Raw genomic sequence first — 18,653 nt, 5'->3', positions numbered from 1 at the left:
AGGTTTATTCGCTTGTACGTTTCAATGTTATTACCTTAATTAAACATTTGACAACGACAGATAGGTAGCTATTTGACACAAAACAAATATACTTTTTCAGAGTTGATTTCTTTGTTACCATAAAGTAAATATTATACTTTTAATAATATTAATTAAATATATATACAGATATTTGAAAAATAAAACGAATTCTATTTAATAATTGATATGTTGTAGGATTATATATATTTGGTACTAGTTTCATTTTTATTGTTGTTTGTGGCCGATACATTTTTCCCCCCCTTTCGTTTGTCTTTTTGTTTCTGTTTTCGTATTTGTAAATCGCCAGCCCATTTTGGACTAGGTATGCTGGTTGACACTAAATAAATAACTAAATAAAATATCAAGAAAATCTTGATGTTTCGAGAACAATTTCAACTGCCCTCGCTTACACATCTACACTAGATGCAATTAAAAAAAACCGTTGTCGTAACAAACGTGGACATTTAAAATAAATAAAAAATATAAAAACTTAACTGAGAGTTTTCATAAATTATCGTGTAAGCGCTTTAGGTCTAATGTAGTCGACCATAAAGACGAAGTGGAAGCATGTATGTCAACCTTATGGATATCCTCACCGGTACAATATCATAAAAGGACTCTCACTGCCCTTACATAATTTTGGGAACTGAAATTTTATGATTTTGCTAATGTTTTGAATATAATTCATAATTAAACTACTGCTAGATGTTTACAAATGGGTTTATCAATAAATAAAGAGCATTTTTTCTGATTAAAAATTAATTTATTAATTCAATATGATATTTAAAAAAAAACATGAACGGAAAACATGTTGCATTTTAATTAACTGTGCTTTTAATTAACCGTTTGTATGAAGTATTTGTTGAGAAACTATTTCCATCTTAAGATACAATTAATAAATAAATTAAAATTTGACTATCCAATAATGCGGAAACTAACTTATCATGGTTTCAGGCAAATCGAATTGTTTTATTTAGAATTTCATTAATTATACCAAAAAATTAAAATAATTTTACAAAAAAAAAAACTATTGAGAAACGGTAAATTTCAAACAATGTTCAATAGTATTTTTAAAATATATAATATATGTAAAAATACATATAAAAATATATTATGAGAACTTCAAAAACAAAAAAATATGTTCCAAATAATTCCAAATATTTTATTTTGAATAAACTTCTCTATATATAAAATTAATAATAATCAATAACAATACATTTAACATTATTAAGTTTCTTCCATATTCTATTTGTGAAACGACACGTCCACCAGCAACTACAACCACAGGACTGATAGTTAGAGACTTGAAAAATTCGCGGGTTCATTTCGTGTTATGCTAAAATTCATTGTTTACACACCTTAGTGCTGCTCCTGCCATTGGTTAACTGTCAATCTGGAGGACTGAGGGGCCAATTAAGAGACCCTCACTCATAGAAGTGTCGAATCACATGGCCACCATCCAGTCGAGACGACTCACAAGTCAGCAGCCAATGAACAGTTTGCATTTGCCCCGAGTGTGTAGAGGATATTGGAGTCCATCCCGGAGGTCGTTGTACCCGCGAATTTTTCCGGTCTCTACTGATGGTTAGAGACAGGAAAAATTTGCGGGTTCATTTCGCGACAGGCTAAAATACAAATAGTTATACCTCAGTGCTGCCTCTGCTATTGGCTCAACAACTCACCTGGATGACTCCGGGGCCAATGAGAAACACCCGACCAAAGATTTATCGAATCACAGGCTGCTACGTTGGGACGTCTCCACAAGACAGCAGTCAATGAGAGGGCGACATTTGACCGAGTGTACGTAGAACTATGGAGTTCATCCTAGAGGTCATTGAACCCGCGAATTTTTTTCCGGTCTCTGCTGATGGTGCGTGGTGGGAGAAGGCCTCTCAGTTCAGTCCAGACTGTCGTCATCTCGGACCTTAGAATATATATACTGTATAGAAGTCGCCAGCCCAGGTTAAAATTTCTAATACGGTTTGGAGGTAGTTGGTTAATTAACCGCCGCAATCGCCACCATCTCTAGGGGCATCGACTCGTGGTGGTCCCTAGCTGACAAGTGTCCAACTCTTCAAACACCCCTTCCCCCTCCCGTTGAACGACGTTGAGCTGCAGTGAATGATGGGTGCGGGGGTGCGGGGAATGACAGCGGGCGACAGTGCTGCGCTCTAACGTGTAAATAACAACCTAAGACGATACAGGGCGTTACGGCAGCGCACTGCAGCGGTGAAGTTCCCAAGCTGCTCATCATACGCTTCTGAAAAACGTAGAGTAAATCCTATCCACTCGCGACTTCTATACAGTATATATATTCAAAGCTCGGACTGAGCTGGGCTGATCTCCGGCTGGCACCCGGGGGGAGGGAGAAAGGAGAGAGAGAGAGAGAGAGAGAGAGAGAGAGAGAGAGAGAGAGAGAGAGAGAGAGTCCGGGCACACTCACCTCCAGGGCGGAGTGCAGGGGTACGACGGCGTGGTCCCGCGCCACGACGGTCAGCCAGTAGTGCTGCTTGCTCTCCGCGTCCAGCACCGCCATCGTGCGGATATTGCCTGCAACCAGACACACCAGCGCACCCTGTACACCTGAACCAGCACACCAGCGCACCCTGTACACCTGCCCGCGCGCGCCGCAAGCCAGCAGCTCAACACTACCAACCACTCTCGTTTTTTTTTTGTTGCAAACTGTCCCAAGGATCACGGGTGTATTCATTTATAAAATGTGTGATCGAATTTTTTTTACAAAAAATTGCGTGCGGGGAGACCACGCTTAAGAAGTTAAATTGATTCTGTTTGGATACGGATGGATATAAATTAAGGTATTTTTTTTAATGAACAAAATAAAAAAATTGAAAATAGTAAGAATACTGGTATGATGATGATTTTTTTCCGCGCCCTATACTCTCGCAACCATTCACTGGCAATTTTTGGCGTCTCTTTTATCAGCTCCTGCCTTTTTATTAATTTTAGGCATGATGTTAAATCACGCCCCCAAGCTAAATAAAATGGAAGAACAAACAAAAACACTCTAATCGAACAAAAATTAAAATTATAAAGTATATCTCTCATGACCATAATACCTTTTGACATTTCTAATCACAATGTTCACACTCTAAAAATAAATTCCACTTATAAAGCTAACACTATTCACATAAAAATTAATTAAACATATATAAGTATGTTAAAACTATTGGCACAAATCAATAACTCTTTTCCAAACGAAAAAAAAATAATTTAAATATATTTAAAATTGAATGAAATATTTATAGTAGCAGCAATCTTTAGCCGTTACGAGGGAATAGACAAACACAAGCAGCGTTACGAGAATTCCCGTAGCATCACTGCTGCGTCATTTCTACCTCTCCCCTGCCGACTCCCCTTCTGGCCGCTACAACTAGCATACAGCATGCTCCGCTACGTACCTGTCTTCCCATTCGACCGCTAGAGCATGCGTTGTGAGTGGCGGCGCCGCTGACGCACTCTCCTCTACCGGTTCCCCCTCCACGTACCTAACTATTCCCCTCATGCGATCGGTATTTTCGTAACGCTCGAAAATCGGAGCCATTTCTGCAAAGAAGTTCCACTTCAATACGGTGCATAATTATATTGCGAACAAAGTAATGAGTAGGGACCGGAAAAATTCGAGAGTTCAATAACCTCTAGGATGAACTTTATAGTTCTACGTACACCCGGTCAAATGTCGCCCTCTCATTGGCTGCTGTCTTGCGAAGGTGTCCCAATGTAGCGGCCTGTGATTCGACACAGCTTCGGTTGAGGGTTTCTCACTGGCCCAGAGTCATCCAGGTGAGTTGTGAGCCAATAGCAGAGGGCAGCACTTAGGTATAACTACATGAATTTTAGGCTGTCGTGAAATGAATACGCGAATTTTTCCGGTCTCTAGTAATGAGCTTACGTCAATTTCGAACTAATCTCCTTCAAAAACACTCTCCTTGGCTGGCGATATGCACTCATTCCAGTGCTGACTCCATTACTGGAAGCTTTCCTGAAAGGAATTCAGCTGCTGCTTCAGAGCCCACTTCGATGTCGGGAATGGCGTCAAATCGTTCTCCTTTTAGCACGACCCATTTTTTTGTTGTTGTTTCCGTGTTACCGCGTTGTTCGAAATCCATGACTAGAGAAACTGAGATTTTCGAGCATTCATTTAGTCGCAAGATAGAATGCAAACCTTCACACTCTCGCACTGAGTTCATTGATTGTACCGCAGTTATTTGGACACGCCCCTCTACGACCGTGAGCCAACGACGCCCAGCTAGGTGAGAAATATGTAGAGACCGGAAAAATTCGCAGATTTCAATGACCTGTAGGATATACGCCATGATCCTCTATGCATGTGGGAAAATGACATCTGCTCATTGGCTACTGACTCTACTGACTCGTGATACCTGTTAACTGGGACGCTAGTGATTCGATACTTCTTTTGTTGAAGGTTTTTCATTGGCCGAGTGTCATTCAGATAAACTGTTGCCCAATCACTTATGCGGTAAAAAGGCAAACGTTTTTGGATTCTAGCCTATCGCGAAAGGAATCCGCGAATTTTTCCGGTCTCTAGAAATAAGAGAATGTGTTCTCGTTAAGAAATAAACGAATGGGCAGAGACCGGAAAAATTCGCGGATTCATTTCACGACAGCCTAAAATTCAAATAGTTACACCTCAGTGCTGTCTCTGCTATTGGCTCACAACTCACCTGGATGACTCTGGGTCAGTGAGAAACACTCAACCGAAGCTGTATCGAATCACAGGCCACTACATTGGGACACCTTCGGAAGACAGCAGCCAATGAGAGGGTGACATTTGACCGAGTTTACGTAGAACTATAAAGTTCATCCTAGAGGTCTTTGATTCCTTGGAATTATTCCGGTCCCTACGAATGGGAAATAAAAAAATGGGTCGAACAAACGTATGACTTTGAATTCTATCCTGAGACAAGACAAATTCCCGGGTCTCTATCCATGACGCGCGACGGACACGGCAAACTCGATCTCACGCTTCCGGCTCTGGAAGCAGACTGACAGGTCACGACTTGTTCAAATTTGACTATTACTATAGCCCGTCCCACTCTTAGATTGCAGTACACGGCTTATGGCGCGCGCTGTTGCCAAATCTCTAACACATTACGAATTTCAGGAGATGCGTGTATTTGTAATTTGGATCGAACAAGAAGCATTTTAAGAAATCATATCGTAATTTATAATATTTTATACTATTACACATATAAAATTGTAATAATACCACTTTTATGTAAATTTCAAATAAAAACTACCTATTGTAGACGAAAATTTCTTATAGTTTGCTTTTCTGTTCTAAAAATCCCATATATATATATATATATATCACATTTTCATGGGCCCGATAAATGCCGTATTTTTGGACAAGTCATGTCCAAAATGATAAATAAAATACAGTAATGGAAATTCTCTGTCGAGTAAGTTATGGGAAAAATCCGAATTGGTTCGAAATGGGGAAGATTTTTTGAAAAACAGGAAAATCGCAACAACTCCCATAATATGAATAATATCGAATCCGTTTTATCGTATGATAACTCGGATTACCTAATGCCGAAAAATGTTTTCTAAATACATTTTTGATACGACCAGCCATAACTGCATGGGTTCGAAAAAAATTTTCACCGGACAAAAAAACGTAACTGCCTTAGTAGACACCTTATCAAATCTGTTTAAATTGTTTGTAATAATATCATAGTTATTTTCCAAAACTTTGTCTAAAACAATGTTTGATAAGATGCTTGGTGTTGAGAAGGATAGAAAAGTAATTCAAAATTTTGTACCATGATCGCTATTGAATTCCTTCGTATTTATTTCATACATTTTACATATTATGTTCAAGATTCGATTATAATATTTTTTGTTGACTAAGGAAGCCATGTATTTGAAATTGCTTGTAGGACAGAACCCCACTTATCTAAACACACGACCCTGTTTCCTCTTACGACGGTAGCGCGCGCTCTTGTACTGATAAGACACATCTTTAACAGCTATTTCCACGGAAAATGTAGAAGCAATTAAGATGGGGCTGCTTTTAAAAACTAATTCAATTCATTGTGAACATTTTTCTCGCTTTCGTCCCCCATCTATATTTAATAGAAAAAATTTTTTCCGCGGGTCAACTTTTTGATGTTTAAGTTTGTGAGAAAATGCATTTCAATATATTAAAAAAAATATTTAAGTGAAACCTGTACAGTTTTTGTCTTAACATTTGTTCGGTGGCGTCCTAAGGCATTAATTTACTAATTAAAAAAATCTGAATGAAATACACATGTAGGTTTTCTTTTTTTGATGTGAAACATATCGGAATACTTCAAAACAGTTCGCAGCGAATAAGTTATGTTTTTTAATTTTTTCGGACACTTAAAATATTGTTAAGTATTCAAAATAAGCATTGCCTAATGCGTATTTTGATTCTATACAATATGAAAAAAAGCTTGGTCCAAAAATTAAAATTTTAAATTTCGTTTGATATTTGGCAACAACGCACGAAGAAACAAGGACAGTGCTAACGGCAATCTGCGTGTGTTAGAGAGAGAGAGAGAATGCGCCCATTTACTTCCACACTGCAATCTAAGAGTGGGATGCTCTATATATCAATGAATCAGCCTTCGAGTATTTTTTTTTTTTACTTCATTTAGATGTAGCGTCAGCAGTTGCTGCTATAAAAATTCATTCGCAGTAATTTTTTTTATCACACCTCGTATACGGTACTGAGTATACTTCGGTCATGGCCTCACATGAATGATCCTGGAATGTTAACAAAAGCTTGACAATCTTGTAAAGTCAACGGCAAAAAAAAAACTTTCTTCTTCCTAAGGGGCCTATTTCCCTGTTTACAAAAGAACACAGAACTAAGAATCAGTCGTGTGTAGGTTAAACGAATACCTAGTTATTTGGAACAACAAGAACGTTTGCAAAGCGCAAATTTTATTTGTCAATACGCTTCAAACGTTTTACTTTTGACTACAATTCCATAAAGATGCCACGTTTATTATTTAATTCCATATCACTCCGTTCAATCCTTTATATATGTCCCGTAGCGTAACTGATACTGAAACGTTTGAAAATCGTGGGAAAAAAAAATCGAAGACCGCTACAAAGAACGTGGACGGTGCGATTAAATGGAATTTAATTACACAAAATAATATTGTTACGATACTTGGACGCTTTCCAAAAATTCGGAATATCTTTGGTGAAGATTATTACTGAAAATACCGCGAGCAGCAATGTAATAAGCTGTAATGAATATTTGGTTCACATTCTATCGGGATCGGCATTCATTGATATTTTAGCGCCTGCGAAATAGGCCAAGCAACTCTTCTACTACTGCGTTCAAATATCCTCACTCAAACGAGACAGGAAAAAAAAACACATTCAGTAGGGGTCTAGTCCAAGTTGAATTTTTTGTTGTCAGCATGTGTCGCAGGCGCTTTAAAATAAATAGCAGAGTATCGAATTTGACGCTGTTTTCGATCAACAAAGGTGTTTATATCGAACATGTATGCAAACAAGACGAAGTGCTTTTTAATTGTTAAATATTTTTTTTACGGAAAAAGGCCGACGAATTCACGAAATAAAGGGAAAATCAACACAATTTTCGTCATATTTTGTGTTTAACCTACTTCTTTTTTTCAAAGAGCATTACATTTTGTGGCACTTTTATTATTAAAAAAATAGAAATATTTTGAGATTTTCGTGACTTTTCCTGGTACCTATTCCCCAAATATTTTCATTCCCTGTGTTTTCTCACTGTTCTCTACTTGTTGCATTCATGTAACCATGAAATTTAACTTTTTAAAATTTAAAACTGTTGGTGATATTTACAACACAGTTGCATTACGTTAATTTCCTATACATTCGGAATTGTTTCCTAAACAAACATAGGAGAGATAACACTCGTTAATGGTAAAGTAACCCATACAACTATTACAGTTCAAAAATAAATAATATGAATTGATGTGGGACCGCTATGATTGATAATAGTGAATCTTCGCACTTAAAAAAAAAACTTGAAAGATGAAAATAAAATATTCAATAATTAACTACAACGATAAAAAGTACACAAACATCAAAGCACACAATTGTAGATCAGAAATGAGGTCCACGACTGTAACAAATATTCAAGATTTTTACCTTTGTCTGACTCTACTTCACTCTAAAAAAAAATTTGTACTTTTACAAGGGAATTTCTTGGAAACCCTGTTGCCAAGGATATTTCTTGCAAAACTACAAGGCAGAGCCTTGCAAAATCGCACATCGTACAAAGCTCTGCCTTGTAGTTTTACAAGAAATATCCTTGGCAGCAGGGTTTCCAAGGATTTTTCTTGTAAAATATACAAAAATTTCTTTCAGTGTTCAATCGCTATTCCCTCTTCCGGAATCGATTCCATCCACTCCTGAATGTTGCATTTTGCGTTACGCAGAATGACATAATCGCCTCGACATATCCTACACGCTATAGAGAAGATTCACTGAAAAAAAAGAAAAGAATCGAACTATTTTTTTTTCAGTACACACCAGTGATGTGTACACTGAAAGAAATTTTTGTATATTTTACAAGGAAAATCCTTGGAAACCCTGTTGCCAAGGATATTACTTGTAAAACTACAAGGCAGAGCTTTATACCATGTGTGATTTTGCAAGGCTCTGCCTTGTAATTTTGCAAGAAATATCCTTGGCAACAGGGTTTCTAAGAATTTCCCTTGTAAAAGTACAAATTTTTTTTTAGAGTGTAACATCTAACCTCGGTAACGAGCAAATTAGTTTGCTTTCGCGTCGCAATTACACTCCCAATATGAAACTAGGGTTAAAATAATGCCGAGCGTGGTAAACAAAAACGCAAATTTATGTTTTTACTATGTAGTTTCCGCACCCGCTACGTCAACTATAGAATAATTCGATTCGCAGAGCGAAAGATTTAAACTATAACGGCTGCAATAAATGCGAAAAAGACTTCGGAAGGGGAAAAAAAATATCTTCCCAGATTTCTAACTGATTTTCGACAAGGAATGTTATTAAAACATAGACTATCTTATATATTTTTTAAATTATAAAGTTTCCCTTTGTATTTGTTAACTTTTGTTCGCGCCAACCGCCACAGATGGCAGCACCGTTGTCAATTAAAAAAAAAAAAATTCCGTTCCTTTGACTTCAATCGTATTCACGAAATCACTCGCAGAAAATGCCGTGTACCGGGAGCTAAGAAATTACACGTCAAAATCTTACACTGCATGTTTCAAGGATGTTTCCAGCTCTTTTGACGTGAATACGTCTTTAAAATTGCTTCCACAGTGGAAGGCAATTAAAAAAAAAAAGAATGATAGCAAAATCGGGGGACACAGTTTGGTGTTGCAGCTACGTATATACCATCTCCATCACAAAATTTAATCACACCACTGGATAGCTAAAGGATCAAAGAATTCGTTACGCCAAGTGAGGACTGTGACGCATCGCGCGCGTTGGAGGGGGGGAAGCGCCGCCATTTTGAGTTCATTTTGCTGGTTTTCAGAGATTTCCATTTAGTACATAACTTTTGACTCGGAGAAGCTACGACGTTCGTTTGAGTTTTCAATCGTCAGCTCTCGTCAAAATCTATCGATTGCATAATATAAAAACATCAGTGTAAAATAGTTACAGTGAATATATATGGTGTTAAAAAAAAAACAGCGTATAGAAAATATTACCTGTTACGTACACGTATTTACGTACAAAACACACTGAAAGAAACTTTTGTATATTTTACAAGGAAAATCCTTGGAAACCCTGTTGCAAAGGATATTACTTGTAAAACTACAAGGCAGAGCTTCGTACCATGTGCGATTTTGCAAGGCTCTGCCTTGTAGTTTTGCAAGAAATATCCTTGGCAACAGGGTTTCCAAGAATTTCCCTTGTAAAAGTACAAATTTGTTTTTTTTTTTTTTTTTTTTTTTTTGGAGTGCACACACGGCCGTGTCCATGACACAGCCACACCCCATTTTTGTTTTAGACTGAGTGGATGGTAAACCTGCGGTCTAATATTTTCAGAAGCCATCATCAGCTCGCCAGCCGATACGACCCCCACGAGGAGTTGGCCGGGGGGAGGGGGGAGGGGGGAGGGGGGGAGGGGAGGGGAGGGGGTTGCGAACCCAATATCCCGCGTCTCCGAGCGACGGAGAGATGACTTCACAGCAAGTGCACCCGCGGGTCGAATTGCGCGCGCATACTCACCGCCGTCTAATGCCGCCACGCACGCGGATGGCCCAATCCCGTGTCGACACGCACAGGCCTACTCGCACACTCACACACAGCGTTTCTTTTTAAATTGTAAACGGAACATAAAAAAAATTCTCATCTAAAATTACCTGCAAAAAGAGCGCTCGCAGCAAAACCCGGAGCATGTATGTAGGGACCGGAAAAATTCGCGGGGGTCAATGACCTCTAGGATGAACTTTATAGTTCTACGTGCACTCGGTCAAATGTCACCCTCTCATTGGCTGCTGTCTTGCGAAGGTGTCCCAATGTAGCGGCCTGTGATTCGACACAGCTTCGGTTGAGTGTTTCTCACTGGCCCGGAGTCGTCCAGGTGAGTTGTGAGCCAATAGCAGAGACAGCACTGAGGTGTAACTATATGAATTTTAGGCTGTCGTGAAATGAATCCGCGAATTTTTCCGGTCTCTACATATATGATATGTGTCGTCCCAGTACCTACTATATGTTAAAGATATCTGTAAATCCGTATAAACTGAGCATGATGAAAACAAAATAGAATCAAACGACCGAACATCCGATTATCCATGAATGAAACATCGATTAAAATATAAAAATTAAGCACCAAATTTCGAAAAGGAAAAAAAAAATGGGTGTCTGTAAAGTCGGTTTACCCACGATAGTTTAACGTGACGTCATAACAAAACATTGATGAAATGATTGCATACTTTTATGAATAAAATTGAATCATTTTTATTGAATTATCACTATTTTGTATGGATACAAAGAAGGAGTGAAATGAAATATACAATTTAATTAATAAATTTACTTTTATTTGCACTCATTAATTCAAATATGTGTATTACTTTAACGAAGAGATTAATTTAACTATAACTTTCATATACATGTTTGCTATTTAACTTCTTCCAATCTGTGTTATTCTTTTAAGGATAGGACGATGATAGGAAAAGTAGGAAACGAATGGGAGTGTTTCAAGTTTAATGTGCTTCGAAAAAGTCAAATCGATGGTTGTTCCAATCTAGTGGATGAGAGATAGATGCGGCGCAAGCGTACAATGAGCGTAACGGGACAATGTGTGTTACGGGACATTTTTTCGTGCGTGCAGCCGGCGCTCATCGATTTATTAGACGTCACGTCAAAAGTGTTTCATATATGCGAAAACTTAACCATAACCACGTGCTGTACGAAGTCACACTACAAACTATTTCTTGTAACGTACAGAAATCTCAACACCCCCCTCCCCCTTCCCACCCACAGGGTAGTCATAAAGCGGTGATCGTCGGGCGCTCAAGAGAACGGCTGTTCCGCCCGAAAATTCCAACACGGCGCATGACGTCACGCGCAGCTGAACTCAAAACAAGGAGCAGCTGGAGCGAGTAGGGGTAGGAATATCCCGAGGGAAGGCGAATGGGTTTCTGGAGACGCATTAATCTTGCCCGCGTCAAAAGCGGACTAAATGAGGGGGTTGGGAAAAGGGAAAATTTGGGGGTTGGGTTTGGAATTGGATTTGGGGGGGGGGGGGGTGGTAGAGTTTATGTGTGTGTGAACCGGGACGGCATTCCCAACTTTGGTTCAAGTCCATTAGCGCCGTCACAAACAGCTAGCATCGAAACGCACGGCCGTGATGCGTTTTTCGGAAAGAACTTACGCGCCTATTTACCGCACAAATATATATATATTATATATATAATGTGCTTAAGATTATTTTAAAAATAAATAATTCACTAAAATATTTATTGCCATAGTAAATTTAACGTTAGGTGGAAATTAAAAAAATACCTAACTTCTGCGGGAGGGGGGGGGGGGGGGAGTTTTTTTTTTTTTTGGGTATAGTCTTTCAGTACTAGCAAGTGATAATGTGATTTTGTAAACACGTAACCTCGGTAAGGAGCAAATGTGTGCGTTCTCTTGTTGTTCGCGGTGTAAGTAAACTTACAATTACGAAACTAGGACAATAAATTCACAGCATAATCTTTTGAAATAATGCACAGCGCAAGAAATGTAGTGATGAATAATATTATCGCTTTTCAATTTATAGACGCGAACGATAAAACTTTATTTCTGCCCCCCCCCCCCCCCCCCCCCCTTCCCAATTATTTTAGTCTGTTGCACAAGTCACGCATAAATGTATCTATTATATAGACGTTAAAAGCTAAACATAAAAAAACATACACAAACAACTTTTGAAAAGAAGCCTAAATATACACAAAAATAAAATTTTCTGTACTTTTTCAAAAAAATTCCTTTGGAAACCAGTTGCTAAGACCTTGTGACATTGTACAACACATGGCTATGGCTACTTTTGCATATAAGAAATACTTTTTTTTTCCTCAAAATAATACTGACTATTTCCTACGAAAATTGGCACATAATTTTATATTTTATTGATGTTCCATTCGAGCATAATACTTTTAAACCATGGGAAAGATAATCGAATATAAAAATGTTGGATTTGATTTGATTTTTATTATGCTTATTTACGAGCGAAGTTAATAATGGAAAGCTATTTCAGGGAACGGTCGGCAAATACCTTTTACCTATCGGAGCTACTGGGACAACACAGAGCATAGATGCCCGGGTAAGAATCCGAACTTAGTATCACCACGAGCACTATTGTTTTTTATCGTGATAACGACTTATAAATCGATGAACGCCGGTTGCAGGTACGAAAGAGCATGACTCATTGTCACGTTCCGCCTGAGCCTAGCGTGCAAGCGAGAGCGCGGAACAAGCGATAGAGAGGCACGATCGGCCTAAGAGTTCGGCTTGTGACGCATCTATCTCTCTTCCACTCACGCTATCACGTAATATTATCGTCCGTAAACCGACTTTACAGACACCCCCCCCCCTTTTTTTGTAGTGATAACGTTGCTTTTCATGTAAATGTACACATATTTGTTAATTTTGTCATGAATATTTCTGTTTCTTTTTGACGTGACAAAGTCTAATAAATCGATGAACGCCGGCTGCACGCACGAAAAAGTGTCCCACTACGGATGTCCCACTACGGATGTGTCCTGTTTGCTCATTGTACACATGCGTGGCATCTCTCTTCCACTCGATTGGAACAACCATCGATTTGACGTTTCAATCATATTTTCGTCGTTTGAATTATTAATATTATATAATTTAACGATCGTCCACCGATTTTCAGCACAATCGGTACGGTTATTTAAAAGTAATGTTGAATATTCAAATACGTTTTGAACCAACAATCGCGTTTTACAGTTACACATAATAATTCAAATTACACCCGGGATCATTTGCACAATGTTTTAAAAAATATTGTAACACATTATAAATAAGTTAGGTGTATTTGGGATGCGTATTTGTTATAAAATCGTGTTATAAAAACGAAATAATATTATTCCCCTCCGTGAACAAAATTTTTATACATATTTATATAACATCTGAAATTGTTATTATAAGTATGACCTCGTGGCTGTGCGGTTAGCGTAACTTACTACCATTCCAAAGGTTTTCGGTTCGAGTCCCGCCAGTTACGAATTGTTTATTACTTGCAAAAATAAATACGGTGCACGCAACATTTCTAATATAATAAATATATTTGAATTAATGAATGCAAATGAAAGTAAGTTTATTAATTAAATTGTACATTTAATTTCACTCCTTTGTATCCATACAAAATAGTGATAATTCAATAAAAATGATTCAATTATATTCATAAAAGTATGCAGAGGTAGATTTTATCATACGAAAGATAGAAAAATTAAAAAAAAAAAAAAATTCTTCCTCAAAGAATATAATATTTTTAATGCCTAAATGGTTTGGTTGCAAAAACCTATTACGGCTCAGTCTCAGGCCGAATATGATATTTCCTTTTCTTCTGGATCAATAATTTCATCAATGTTTTGTTATGACGTTGTCACGTTAAACTATCGTCCGTAAACCGACTTTACAGACAACCAATTTTTTTTTTAAATACAGTGTCGCACCAAGAAGTAAATGGATGTTTGTGTGGAGAGGGGGGGGGGATGGTAGGTGTATCTCTCCTCGTGCAAATGACTGGGGCGTTTCCCCGGCGGCAGTTAATTAATCTCGGGACAAGAGCCCCGACGAAAGAAAATGCAAACAAGGCAACGAGTGGTTTATGGAGCTGCGCGAAGGGGGGGCTTAAAGCGGGCATGACGAAGACCGCCGGACTTAACGAAACGCCGAGGAATGCAAGCTCCGGAGATTTAAGGCGGCAGGAAGATCCACGAGCCCCCTGCGATTGCCACTTGCAAAACAAGGAGAGAGAGAAATAGATAAATAAAGAGCGCCTTAACTTATTCACGCGCGTTTTACAGGGTGTCCCAAAACGAATGTCCCAGTTTCAATGGTTTATTATAACAGTTTAAACTTAGACTACTTACAACAAATCATACATCAAGTAGAAGGCGAACTTACATAGCTTTTTTTTTTTCCTCACACAAGTGTTCAATATGCGCACCTTTAGCTACAGGGCACACATCCAACCTAAAGTCCAATTCGTCCCGTACTTTGGATGAAACGTTCGGAATAATTGGAAGCAAAAGCCTCTTCAGTTCTGTGTCTCAACTCTGGCAAATATTTAGGTAGTGGCGGAACGTAGACACGATCTTATATAAAGCCCCAAAGGGGGGAAAAAATCGCAAGGCGTTATGTCAGGCGAACGTGGAGGCCAGCGAAAAAGAGCTCTGACGTCTCGACCATTACGACCAATCAAACGGTCAGGGTCGTACCAGGAAATTCCTATTTTGGGGGGTTTCTGAAATTAGAGATTCACTCTTAGAAAATCGCAGAACAGAAAACGCAGTACGCTCAGGAGTGGTCATTTTGCGTGGGTGGCGATGCAAACAAGAAAACAACAAAGCAGTATTCGCACATGCGCTTATCTACAACTTTTTGAAATACTTTAACGGTGAAAATAGCCCAAAACTCTACAACGCTTATAGTTGATTCTATTACAATTTATAACTGTGACATTCTTTTATGGGCATACTATATTTATTCGACTTGATTAAACACAGATCATAGTTAACACAGCCTGGGTACAAACACCTAAACATATCTCAAAACGTTTTCAAAACAAGTCAATATATATATTTTTTACAATTTTATATCACAAAATTAAATATGATACCTAATTAACCTGTTCGGGGGAACAAGCTCATTATAATGTTAGGAAGCTGAAATCATTACAGAGATAACCTTCCACGTGACTTCAGTGAACATTTCAACTATAAAGGCGTCAAAAATCAAGGGGGGAGGGGAAGTTTTTTCCCAGTGATTTTCGTGGTCCGAAGACATTTTAGCTACACCAGATATACAAGGACGATATTTGCTACAAAACATAACATGTAATGCCTTTATGATAACGCATCCCCCCGGTGTAAAATTGCCCAAGGGGTGGGGGTAGGGGGGCAAACAATAAAACGAAACAACCCTCAGCATCGCAGGTGGATAGACAGCCTTAGAAACAAAAAAGACAAGGCTGGTATTTCACACAGACGGGGAACTACAAATTTTTCCCGACTTCGTCGTCCGGGAGATTTTTTTTTTCTTCTCCTCCCTAGACTTCCTCTTAAACGAGGGTTGGAACGAAAAAGGAGGGGGTGGGAGAAGGACTAACATATCGCCCAGTCAGCGCGGGAGAGAGAAAAAAAAAAGAGAGAAAAAAAAAGGAAGAAAAGCTGCGGGAGTTGGCGAAGCGAGGAAAAGTTTCCCTGAGACCGTGAAGTATTAAAAAAAAAAAAAAAAAGGCAGCAAGAAAGCAAGGTTGACTTCTCTCTCGGAAGCATCCGAGGCTCTGGCATCTTTTGCGATAGAGAATGGGGGACTCAGCTCTCTCCTGGACAGGTATTGACAAAGCCATTAAGGAAGGCATTCCTCCGATAGAAAAAACGGGCCGAGGAGATGGATTACGGAACAAGTGAAAAGGGGGAAGGAGAGGGGGGAAAAATAATAATGCCGTTTTGATTTGGCAGTAGAACGTCACGCACCACGCCAACTGCAAAAATATCTGGCGGGAAAACGGTGAATAGAATAACGCAGAACATTACGAAGCATGGAGAGAAATCTTGGAGACGGGTGAGAAAGAAAAAAAAAAAGGGGGGGGGGTAAAGAAGGCCTGTCTCCCCCCCCCCCCCTTTGCCCCTCAGGAAATCATAAAAAAGAAGCTGCTTGCTGTAGAGATGATCGTAACGGATAAACGAGGATGATTAAAGAAATAATAACGACAAAAAGTTTTTTTTTCTAAGGAAAAAAAGTTCAATATCACTAGCTGAAGTACCAGGTGTCACCCTATGCTGAACACATGGTGAAAAAGAGGTATTTTTTTTCTTTCTCTGAAAGCCATATTGTAGCGTTCGTCTGCATCGAGCAGGCGCCAGCAGTGCTGATATAAAGTCTTAGGGCTCAGGACAACAGCCAACTGTCTGGTCTGCTGAGCGTGGTAGAGGGGCTGAGGCGGCGACTATATGCTTGGTTGGTGGCCCCAGCCGCTGGTCATTGCCGAAGCCCTAATACCCCTCCCGATCAAAACAACAGGGAGCCGATATATATTCTATATATATGTTCAATAATCCGGAAAAAAATCGCTAATCCACGATAGCTGTGGTCCCTAAAGCACCTGATTAAATACTTATCACTGTACTGTGTTCAACGAATTCGTGCACTTGTGACCTTGCGTACTTTACTTGCACTTGTGGCGTACTTGAGGAATGCACCCGGGTTCAATACCTGACCTCTTCAAAACAGGTTCTTACAAAATGGCTCTTAACAAATTATTTTGAATAACAACCTTTACCTGAAATAAGTACTTTATAACTCTTCATTACTGCCTCGAAAATTAAATTGGTTTCGTAGATACGGTCGGTATGTATGTGCATTAATATGTTAGTAAACATGTTAAAAAAATTTATTTGTTACTAAATTTATTCACGTCATTCTTATATAAAGTGATAAGGATTTTATACAAGTCTTTACAAAGTACTTAAATGCTGTATCAAATAAAACCTACAGAAATGTTTTACGTTTATTGTAACTTTAAATACGCGCGAAGTAAACATACACGTCTATCTGCAGACTTGCATACTTCACTGACTTCAAGTTCAGACAGCCCTTGTGATTTAACTTCCAAGGACAAGGACGTACAAGTATACACTTCAGGGGAAAAACGGACTATGCCAATAGTTTAGACCTTATAGATAGAGACCCGGAAATTTCGCAGATTCGTCTGGCATCGGAGTAGAATTTAAGTTAGAAGGTGTGTTCAACCCACTGTTTGCTTTCCCATTGGTTGATTTCTTAGCGAGAGCATGTTTATCCTCGTTAATTGGCACTACCGGATTCGCTTACTTCTCTCCTAGCTGGGCGTCGTTGGCTCACGGACATAGAGGGGCGTGTCCAAGTAACTGCGGGCCAATCATGAACACAGTGCGAGAGTGTGAAGGTTTGCATTCTAACTTGCGACTAAATGAATGCGCGAAATTTCCGTGTGTCTACTTATATATAGAAAGTTACTTATGATGAAGACGATGATGAGTCATTTCACCCATTACTAGGTGCCATGAGCACAAGCAACACCAAAGTGATGAAAGCCACGACGTACCTATGCTTGGCCAAGGCGGGATGATTCCGCACAGGTTTCCTACCACCTTCCTGTGGTATGAAGGTGAAAAGGTACTTCACGAACACACCTGTCTTAAAACCCCTGGGAGAAGGTTAGAAAAATCCTTCCCACAGGAACCAGTTTCGATTTTTTTTTTTTAAATATCTCCCCGTTCAGTTGTTTCCTGAAACTTTCACTCGCGTGTCCGACCGAGAAGAGTTCAACCACCTTCGAGTCACGGAAGAAATCTTCCAGGATTCCTCGTAATGACGGCAGTAAGGAGCTGCTGGCAAACAGTCTCCAAGAAATCCCACGTGCCCCTGCAGCATAGCTTGCCCGCCACACGCACAGCAGGTGCGGTGTGCGGGTTGCCTGACAACACGGCGAACCCGCAAACCACTGCCGCCTCCGTGTTTTGAAAGAGCTGTGGCATAGCATTGCTCTCTCCTTCGAGTGCACGATATCTGCCATTAGCGCTAAAAGGCAATCGTAGAATAAAAAAAATATATATTCCCTTGACAAACCACAATCTCTGTTATTGAATACGCAAATAATAATAATAATATTTTTTTTTTAAATTGATTCGCTAATTTGAATGAGGATGGTTCATTAAGTAAGTAGGAAATCTTAGTGTGTCTTAATTTTAGAGTACGTAACTATTACTTTGAAGTATAATTTATTTACAAGCTAAATTAATGTAAGCACAAGGAAATATTAACTATGGATTAAAGTTTTGTATTATTTAGATTAAAGAAAAAAAATCAGCAAAATATGTTTTTATTATAGAATTAAGTAATATTTACAGTTT

At 38.9% G+C, this 18,653-nt stretch overlaps 1 protein-coding gene across 1 annotated transcript in view; it reads right to left on the bottom strand.

The window, feature by feature from the left end:
- LOC134540888 (fat-like cadherin-related tumor suppressor homolog) overlaps nt 1-18,653 on the bottom strand; it is an 898,605-nt gene that overhangs the window by 219,533 nt on the left and 660,419 nt on the right. The window contains 1 exon segment of the mRNA XM_063383917.1: nt 2,465-2,571. Coding sequence (XP_063239987.1) covers nt 2,465-2,571 — 107 coding nt within the window.

Source organism: Bacillus rossius, chromosome 17 (genome assembly GCF_032445375.1).
Source record: "Bacillus rossius redtenbacheri isolate Brsri chromosome 17, Brsri_v3, whole genome shotgun sequence".
NCBI lineage: Eukaryota > Metazoa > Arthropoda > Insecta > Phasmatodea > Bacillidae > Bacillus > Bacillus rossius.
This window is presented reverse-complemented; position numbering and strand designations above follow the sequence as displayed.